The 10540-nt window shown below is 34.0% G+C and overlaps 1 protein-coding gene across 1 annotated transcript; it reads left to right on the forward strand.

The window, feature by feature from the left end:
- The first annotated feature begins 2635 nt into the window (after positions 1 to 2635).
- Positions 2636 to 6269, forward strand: LOC141673271 (transcription factor IIIA-like). The gene is made up of 7 exons (XM_074480005.1): positions 2636 to 2784; positions 3471 to 3635; positions 3921 to 4055; positions 4609 to 4894; positions 5092 to 5327; positions 5546 to 5689; positions 5786 to 6269. Exons 2-7 carry the CDS (start codon positions 3504 to 3506, stop codon positions 5972 to 5974), a joined length of 1122 nt encoding a protein of 373 aa, XP_074336106.1. The 5' UTR covers positions 2636 to 2784; positions 3471 to 3503; the 3' UTR covers positions 5975 to 6269.
- Positions 6270 to 10540: the final 4271 nt, after the last annotated feature.

Genomic DNA, 10540 nt, shown 5'->3' on the forward strand with positions numbered 1-10540 from the left:
TTGCTTTTAATATAACAGATGTTGCAAATTCGAAATGCAACGAAGGCAACCTTCAAATCAATTTTTTCAAAATTGAAAATTAAGTTGCATAATAGTTCGTAGGGATTGTAAACCTTATTTTTGAAAATAAAATTTGAATTTTTGTAAATAAATTTAAAAATATAGTATTTTGAATAACTTCCCTATATTTTATTACCTAAATACTTGTAAAATTCTTAGATAGCCATATTTTAATTATCATGACTCATTATACCCATAAATATTTTAACAGGTAAATATGGACACGATTCTCCATTTCTAATGAAGTACTCGTATCCCTGCGCACTTCACTATGGCTGTCAAACAGATAATTCGGATACAGATCTGCCTATATCCGGATTCGGATCCGAATCCGAAAATCCTTATCCGTATCCGAATTCGGAAATATTTAAAGAATAATATCTGAATCCGGATTCGACGGATACTATCCGAATACGGATAATATTCGGATCCGAATCCGATTTTCAATCAGATTTTTTATTTTATATTAAAAATTGAAAAAATTGAAAAAAATATAGTTAAAAATAAAAATTCATTTTGAAAAATTAAAATAAGTGATAAAGTGATTTAATTATATTTTAATTTTTCAAAAAATTAATTTTATTTTTTTCAATATAATCGTTATCTTTAAATTGTTGAACTCAAATGATTTTTTTTCTTTATGTCTATAAAATTTGTATAAACATAATATTTAATATATTTATATATATATATATATATTTATATGTGTGTATATACACATAAACACACTATAAATTTAATATAATATATTTTTAAATTATTTAAATATTTAAATATAAAATATATTTATTCAGATTCGGATATTATCGGATACGAATACGCCTATATCCGTATCCGTATCCGCAATCGTCGAATTCGAATACGGATAATATCCGCTTGTGTCGGATACGGATAATATCCGCTTTATTTCGGATACGAATACGGATTTTTCGGATGAATATCAAATTTTTCGAATTTTTTTGACAGTCCTACACTTCACTAAAATATTACGTGTCATGTTTGTTTGTGAAGTAAGAGCATTCACATTAGTTTCCCCTTTTACACTTAATCTCTATAATTTAGGGATATTTATACTATTTGATCCAAAAACATTGCTCCATCCGAGACCCTAAAATGGAGTATAATTTTAGGGATCAAAAGCAAATTCCCATATGTGCGGGCAAACTGTACGCACCGCATCTCAAATGGAGGCCATGTGTGAAGTTGATATTGGTAGTTAATAATGAAAAGCAAAAAGAGAGAGAAAGTGAAGCAATAAATAGAGACTATGGGGAAACTCATAGGTTATGGGCTGCAAGAAGAAAAGCAGAATTTAGGAATTATTTTGAGGACTTGCTATTTATAGTAATAATATAGGGATGGGAAAGGTAACCGGATGTGAATGCTATAAGAGCATCTCCAAGAAACTCGTGACATCAACTCCTAAGTAAAAATTTGAAGAGAATGCACCAAAAATTTACTACAACAAGCTCCTAAGTGCTCTCCTAAATTTGAAGAGCCAACATTTTCTCCTCATATTTAGGAGCTAAATATTTTTTATTAGTATATATCAATTTTCTCAACTTCAATTTATGCAAATGTTATGTAAAAATTAGACTAAAAATAGGTAAAGGTAAATTTGAGGAGAATTGTTGGAGTGAAAACACATATTTGTATCTTAAATCACTAGGAGCTTATTTAATAAAAAATTTTATGAGGATCATGTTAGGTGACTCTTGGAGTTGCTCTAACAAATTATTTTGTCAATGGAGAGTATAATCTATAATTTTAAATTACTAAGTTAAGTTTCACACACTTTAATTAATAATTAGGATTTAGGGTCTAAGGTCCATAAATCAATATTTATATTATTCATTTTTTTAAAATGTTTGTAAGACTTATATAGGGAATTATGAATCTTATTGTAAAATATGATACATGCTTAAATATAAAATAAATATTTAATAATTCTAAAAATTAAAAAAACAAATACTCCCCTCATACTTCATTGGCAATTAACGGTTCAAAATGTGTATATCGGGCCCAGAGATCTCCATATATTTGATTATATTTTCCCAAAAATGTGCCCTATTGCTAGATTAGGGAATTAAACCTGTCAATTTGTAAAACAAAACCGAAAAAGAACATGTGAATTTGGTGTAAAAGGAATAACACAAATTTAATGTCGTTTTTTATGTTCACTTTTTACGTACAGACATGAAAAAATATATCTACATTTATTTACAATGAATTAAACACTAACTTTGATAAAAAAATTGGCTCAGTGTAAAAGAGATACTATTATTAATTTATTCACTAGGAATCATATGCTTAGTAATAGATGAAATTTACAAATTAATAAAACAACTTTTCTTTAAATTAAAAAAAGTTCTACCACAATTTTAAGAAATATTTTTTTATAAAATATTTTAAGAAATGTAATAGTATTTTTGCAGAAAGTTTCCTCCCACATTTTAGAAAAAACCCAATTAATGTATGGTGAGCCGGTGACTATCTTTCAGATCACCGGGCTCAGATAAATACACTAGTTGTATTCGAGACATTTGGGCTCACCTTACCTTACAAACATCCAGCCCAGAGCAACTCAGCCCAGCCCAGCCCAGCCCAGAACCGAGTAGTTACCTTATTTATATACCTAACCATAAATCACTCTGTCTAGGGTTAGCTGAAAACAAACAAAAAACGCGGCCGTTTAGCTTCACATTTTCCAGAGCTAAAGTCATCGTAAGTTTGAGTTTTATATGTTTTGAATTAACAGTTAACTCATGTTTCATTTGATCTTGTCTGTATTGTACTTGTGAAATTGATTGTTTCAGTTCTGCGATATTATGAATTGATATTTAACTATTGTTTTGTTTGTGTTGCAATTGGAATTATAATTAGAGACTTGTTTTGTTATAATTACACGGTGGTTATAATTTATTTGAACTTAGCTATGTGTTTTAAGCAATACTTTCGTGTTTTCGATATTGCGTAGTTCTGAGCTTGTAGTTGTGATATAATCAGATAGTGATAATAAAATGAGAATTTAGGGAAATTAGAGGGAGAATTAGAAATGGTGGAAAATGATGAGGATGTGGAGAGTGAGGTGCCAGGTTTTAGAATGAGTTGTACTTTCTTCTCAGATTATATTTTTTATGTGATGAGATTTGTGAAGGAAATTAGTAGGGCTCAAGGTGAAGATTAATCCGTATGTTGGCGGGATGTGATTTGTTTTTTGGTTGAATTTTTGTGAATATGAAAATTAAGAATGAGAATTGCCATTTTCTATCCTCAAAATAGTGGAATTAGTTCGTTCTAGCCAAACGTAGCATTTTTTATCCTCAAGATTATTTTTAGTATATATGACAAAGACAATCGTGTCTGTTTTGTTATATGTTCAATATACTGAATGCTAAACCATATTGCAGTTGTTACGATTCCTGATCTTTGTTGATTCAGAGATGGAGGAGGGAGCTACTGAAATGAAAGAAGGGCCAATATTTAGAGATATTAGGCGATACTACTGTGAATATTGTGGTATTTGTCGGTCTAAGAAGTCTCTCATCTCCTCTCATATATTATCGCAGCACCAGGTATAATATATCGAATTTTTATCTCTGTATTGCAATTAAGAAGCAACAAATTTAGCTCTGAGATGCATGCATGAGCTCTTACCTTGTATCCCTATTGTTGAATATATTCAAGACAATTTGTGCTGATCTTTTGATTATAAAATTCAATCGTTATAAGAACAAGAAAGTAGACTAGTTATAAATTTTCGAGTCATGTAATACATTGTTTTTTATGAATTCCCAAATATCTATTTCATTGGCATACAAATGAGCTAATTATCACTTATTCATACTTGTTTTAATCAGGATGAAGTAAACAAAATAAAGCAAGATGATAATGCGGAGAAAGAGAGGCTGAAGTCTAATACTTGTGAGGAATGCGGTCTGAGTTTCCAGAAGCCTGCTCACTTGAAACAACACATGCAAAGCCATTTACTCGAGGTAAGACATGTTTCCCTGTTTGTATGTACCATTCAGTATCATCTCGACTTCAGGATATCGGTTGGTATATTAATATGCGGTTATATTCCTTTCTCTGTTGAAAATGAAAGAAAAGCAGATATGTTTTTGAAAATACGTAGTCAGATTCTTGATTCTTCACATACATGAGTTTACCAACCTACTTGGTGGTGCTTGCATCGACTATAATATTAAAATGGACTTGATTCCTCTGTCCATGCTTCTTGTTCCATGTTCAAATCAGTTTAAAGGATTACATCTTGCAGGGTTTTAAGTTGCTCCAAGTAAGTTAATTAAATAAAAATGTCGCGTGAAGCATTGGATCCCACAGAAGAACTCCAAAATGCGAGAGGCTTCAACATCTACCTTGATTGGATTAGTATCAGGTAGGGGGACCTCCTGAGAAGCTCCATCAGGTGAGCCTCAGCACACGCGGTTTTGAGGTTTGAAAGGCTTTTTGTTATCTAGTAGTGTGATGTTGAAGTATTCTGAAATTTAAAGTCCTTTTTAGTTATATGTAGAACTTGCATTGCAGAGACCATTTATGTGTCCAGTAGAAGACTGCAATTCCAGTTACCGGAGGAAGGATCACCTGAATCGTCACCTTCTGCAGCACAAAGGGAAACTATTTGAATGTCCTTTAACAGACTGCAGTTCTAGATTTTCCATTCAAAGTAACATGAAGAGGCATGTGAAGGAAGTTCATGATGATTCTTCCCTTGTTGAAGTTATTACTCAGACAGAATACCTATGTCCAGAACCTGGGTGCGGGAAGGTTTTTAGATATGCCTCACGATTGAAAAAGCATGAAGATTCACATGGTAATAACATATTTACTAGTCTTTTGTAGTCTTTTTATTTTAATATTTCTATAATGCCAAAGATCTTTTTGGTGTATTATCATCATAATTCGTGATCTTATTACTAGATTTTTTCCGTTCTTTTCGTGTTTTTATTTGATTGTCATTTCTATTTTGTTCGGATTGTTGTGCTAATATGAGAAACATGTTGTTTGCAGTTAAGTTAGAGTCGACTGAAGCGTTCTGTTCGGATCCTAGCTGTATGAAATATTTTACCAACGAGCAATGCTTGAAGGCTCATATTCAGTCTTGTCACAGATACGTTACTTGTGAGGTTTGTGGAACAGAACAGCTGAAAAAGAACCTCAAACGGCACCTACTTACACATGAAGCCAGGCCTTCATCCGAGAGGATAAAATGCAGCTTTGAGGATTGTATACACACCTTCTCAACTGTAAGACTTTTTTTTGGGTCACAAACTGTAACTTGTTCTGCTGCATACATGACAAATTATCCGTGTAGTGATAGATAGCTTGTTTGGAAATAGGAAACAAATTGAAAATTATTTTAAGCAACCTGCTTCTATCAAGTTCGATATAGCAAACTTCAAATGGATATTATTATATGGTTTAAAATTTCCAGGGTATAATTTAGCTGTATATTTGAATGCAGAAATCAAACCTCAGTCAACACATGAAAGCCGTGCATTTTGAACAAAAATCCTTCCCTTGTAGCATTCCTGGTTGCGGCATGAGTTTTACATTTAAACACGTGAGGGACAACCATGAGAAATCTGGATGCCATCGTTATATTCAAGTAAGTTCTTTTTTTTTTCTAAAGCACTCTCATTTGCAAAAAGGGAAAAAAATTGGTTACATCATTTCGGTGCTTATGGGATGTTTTGTGGTTCAGGGTGATTTTATGGAGACAGATGAACAGTTTCGTTCTCGGCCAAGGGGTGGGCGGAAAAGAGTGTGCCCAACTGTAGAGACTTTTACAAGGAAGAGGATAATTCCCCCATCTACTGGATCAGTTTCTATTTCAGATCAAGGGCCAGATTATACGTCATGGTTGCTTTCATCAGAGAATGATGAGATCTGATATTATTCAGATGGGTAGTAATGCAACATATGTAATTTTTTTTTTGTAAAGATATGGATATGGATGATTTTGCCAAGAGCTTATTCAAGAATCAAGGGTTACCACGAAGTACGTAGCTGTGTATTCCTGGATAGTGTTGTTAAGTTTGTATTATATGTCTGTTTGTAATTTAGGAAAATTATAGTATCTTTGTTTAGCGGAGACATTTACATCTGAATTACGGCGTTACTTGGCTAAGATGCCTGTTGAATGTTGATTTAAATCCAAAGAAAGAATGAAGTATTTATTTAGCTTATTTTGTTTTGTAATTCATTTTTAAACACAATTCGTCTGTTTTTCAGCTAATTGGTATTTATTCAAAATTTTAAACTTTTGCCCCGAGACTTCTAGAATTTACTGATTTGAAAATTATATACTGAAGCTAATATAGATTCAAAGATTTGACGGTTTTTTTTGACAAAATGCAATTTTATTACTCCATCAAATCTTGGTGAATACAAATTTTGATTTTAACTGGAACAGATTCCCAATCAAAAATGCAATCAGGATGCATATACGACACATGTGCTAACTTATGAGCCGGTATATTCGTAGATCGCTCCCCAAAAACCTACTTAATATTGTTGGACTAACGAACTATCTCTCTGCATTCTTCAACAACCATCCCAAGCCTTGATCTCATAGGTGCCGCACTTCGAATCATTTGTATGACGACCAAACAATCAGATTCAATTATGACTTCCATCCACTCCATTTGTTTTGCCCACCTCAAAACTTCTTTAATCGCCATTGTTTCTGCCAGCATAGGATTCATGAGCTCTGCATAACATTTGGTTTTGGCGAGGATCATTTGACCTCCATGATCACGAGCCACTAAACCCACTCCTGACGCTTCTTTTTCTTCGAAAATCGTTGCATCCACCGTGATCTTTACTACGTTTGGTTGTGGCTTAACCCAGTATAATGCACCATCTCCTGAAGCAGGAGGTTGAATAGGTGCTCCAGTACCTCTACCCTGAGCTATCTTCCACTGTGAAAGATACTCCCAACCTTTCGTAACTATTTTCATGGTTGACCATCTCTTGTTGTTCCATCTCCAAATTGACCAGCAAAGAGTGATGGTTTTTTCTCTCTCATTCAACGACTGACTTGCTAGTACTTTGTCTAACTATTTTACAAAATCTCTACTTTCCTCCATATTGATCTTTGGGTCAAAAATTTTCTAACATATAGCTGCCAACTTACAATGGACTAAAACATGACAAATGAATTCGTTTCCTTCGTTACAAACTGGACATATGGCATCCAGTTGCACATGCTTAATCTGTAGTTGTATTTTGGTTGGTAGGCATGAGTTGGCTGCTCTCCAGACTAGATTTAAAACTTTTTGGGGAGCTTTGATTTTCCACAAACATCTCCAAAATGTACTATTGTTTTCCTCATTCCCTACTGCTTTCTAGCTCTAAATCAATCTATAAGCGCTCTTTACTGAATACTGACCAGAGTGCTCGTGTTTCCAGCATTAAACATCTTTCTCAAGTTCCTGTTCAATCATGGTGTTTAAAATACACTGTTGATCTCGTTCTTCAAAAATGTATTGGATTATTTCAATGTCCCGTTGTTTTGCATCAGTGCAGAATAAAGAAGCCACCTTTTGTTGAGCTATAGCAGGAGAGTTCGTGACAATGTACGGGTTTTCGACATTTTGTAATCAAGGCTGCTGCAAAATTGACACATTTTTGCCATTACCTATCCTCCAACACGAACCTGAAGAAATTACTTTCTTGGCTTCCCACACACTACGCCATATAAAGCTGGGACTATTTCCTAACTCAGCCTCCATAAAGTCCTTATCCGCATAGTATCTAGCTATACACGAGCCACCAAGCTATCTGGGTTCGTCAACAGACGCCAACATTGCTTTCCCAACATGGCCATATTAAAGTCCCTTAAAAACCTGAACCCCAGACCACCTTCATATTTATGCTTTGACATTCTTTGTCGGGCCATCCAACTGATCCTTGACTCGCTTTTCTTTGAAGTACTCCAGAAAAATTTGGACATACATTTCTCGATATCTTTGACAAGCTCCATTGGTAGTAAGAATACATTCATAGCAAAGGATGGTAGAGTTTGAGTTACCATTTTCAACAAAAAAATTTGGCTGGCTTCGAAACATTTTTCTCACTCCAATTTTGGATATTGGCCTTCACTTTATCTTTTAAATAACTAAAGACCACTGATTTGTTCCTCCCCAATATATTTGGCAATCCCAGGTACTTAGAGGAGTTATCAGCTTTCTTAATTTGCAGATTTTGGCAGATCAATTCCTTATTATACTGAATGACATTTGCACTATAGAACACCGTAGATTTAGCTCTGTTAACTCTTTGTCCCGAAGCACGTTCATAAATTGCCAACAACTCCATTACTTTCATTGCTTCTCCTTTATCCGCCTTACAATAAAGATAGCTATCATCAACGAATAGTGTATGACTGACAACTGGAGCTCGCCTGCAAATTTTGACGCCCGTCAGCCATTTTTTTTATTCATAATGGGATATTAGAGCAGATAAGCCCTCTGCACAAACAATAAAGAGATAAGGAGACTGTTGGGAACCACGGACTTAGGGTGTTAATACGTTTTACGATAAAGATTACGAAAAGAGGATTACCTTGTTAATGGTTGATTCCACGCTCTTCTATTGTATTCCCAAATTCCCTTGAGCGAAGTGTGGCCTCCGTCTTCTCAAGTTATCCTCTCTTCTTGCTCCTTGGTGGCTACAATATGTTTTCACCCAATTCCAAGCAAGAAGAGAATAAGAATATATATATGCGACAATAGGGACCATGGATAATTAGGTTGGGCCTTCTAATTATATCTTGAGCCTAACCCAATGTAATTAAATATTAATTCAATCCACTAAATAATTAATATTTGCACTACCTTTCCTAATACCGTAATTTAATTAATTCGGTTCCAATATTATTTGCTTATTAAATTCCCCATGTTTAAAATATCATATGTCCATTAATTAAATAAATTACTGATAATTTATTTAATTAATATCTTTTATCCTTGATCATCCACTCAACCTTTATTTAATTATGCCAGAATAAATTTCACCTGCAGGGTTTCACATAATTAAATCTTTTTGAGCTTTCAAGGGGACATCATTAACCCGAATATTATCAGGACATGGATTCCTTCAATAAATAATATCCACCATGTATATAATTCCATCACCCAAAATATAATGATATAATTCAAAAAAATTATTTCATATATAAATCAAAGCATGTAAATAATATACACGTGTCAATTACTATTTCCGGATTAAGAACCTAAGCATTAATAATAACATAGAATCTTAGTTCTCCTTCTTAATCAGTATTAAGGGAACAATTCTAAATTTGATCATGTTCAATATACACAAAGTATACTAGTATTATTTATTAGTCAATATAAACTAATCTAAATAATACTACAACCATACCAGTGGATTGTCCAACACCACTTGTGCTGTGAACCTTATTATATTATATAACCATATTTAACAATCTAATATTCTGTATCCCATTTGATACTAAATTGTTCACAATATATAATATTAGACAACATGTAAACATTCAAATGATTCTCAAATAAACTGGCCAGAAATAAATGTACATACTTCAAATAAATATTTTCAGTATACACTAACAATCTCCCACTTATACTCAAAATATTCTATGTGTACATCAGTGTTTATTTAATTCACTATTACATAAAAATCCATGTGTCCATCCATCTGACTCCTATCGCTTCCACATGCTTGTCAAAAACCTTGGTTGGCAAGCTCTTTGTGAAAGGATCTGCTCAGTTGTCTTCTGATGATATGTGAGCCACAACTATATCCCCTCGCTTTACGATTCCTCGTATGAGATGATACTTACGTTCAATATGTTTAGCTGCTTTGTGGTCTCGCGGTTCCTTTGAATTTGCCACATCACCAGTGTTATCACAATACACCGTCAAGCTCCTAGGCAAATTAGGTACCACATCTAAGTCCAAAAGGAAGTTCCTGAACCATACAGCCTCCTTGGCAGCCTCAGAGGTCGCCACGTACTCGGCCTCCATGGTGGAGTCTGCAATGCATTTCTACTTTACACTCCTCCATATAACGGCTCCACCTCCCAAAGTAAAAACATATCCCGAGGTTGATTTCCTCTTATCCCTATCTGATTAGAAATCTGAATCAGTATATCCCAAAGGAAATAGATCTGAGGCCTTGTAAATTAACATATACTCCTCAGTCCTTCTCAGGTACTTGAGTATAGTTTTTACTGCACTCCAATGTTCCTGACCTGGGTTCGACTGATATCTACTAACCATGCCTACAGCAAAGCAGATGCCAGGCCTCGTACATAACATAGCATACATTAAGCTTCCACATGCTGAAGCATAAGGAACTGCTTTCATGCTCTCTATATCCTTAGGTGTCGAAGGACACTGCTTCTTAGATAGAGAAACTTCATGCTTAAAAGGTAGAAAACCTTTCTTGGAGTTCTGCATGTTAAAACGAG

The sequence above is a fragment of the Apium graveolens genome, chromosome 1 (genome assembly GCF_009905375.1).
Source record: "Apium graveolens cultivar Ventura chromosome 1, ASM990537v1, whole genome shotgun sequence".
NCBI lineage: Eukaryota > Viridiplantae > Streptophyta > Magnoliopsida > Apiales > Apiaceae > Apium > Apium graveolens.

Excerpts from the sequence above, each read along its gene's own strand:
- LOC141673271 (XM_074480005.1), top strand. The coding sequence starts at position 3,504 with ATGGAGGAGGGAGCTACTGAAATGAAAGAAGGGCCAATATTTAGAGAT. Across the intron at positions 4,895-5,091 it reads AAAGCATGAAGATTCACATG|TTAAGTTAGAGTCGACTGAA; the intron begins GTAATAACATAT and ends TGTTGTTTGCAG. Across the intron at positions 5,328-5,545 it reads GTATACACACCTTCTCAACT|AAATCAAACCTCAGTCAACA; the intron begins GTAAGACTTTTT and ends ATTTGAATGCAG.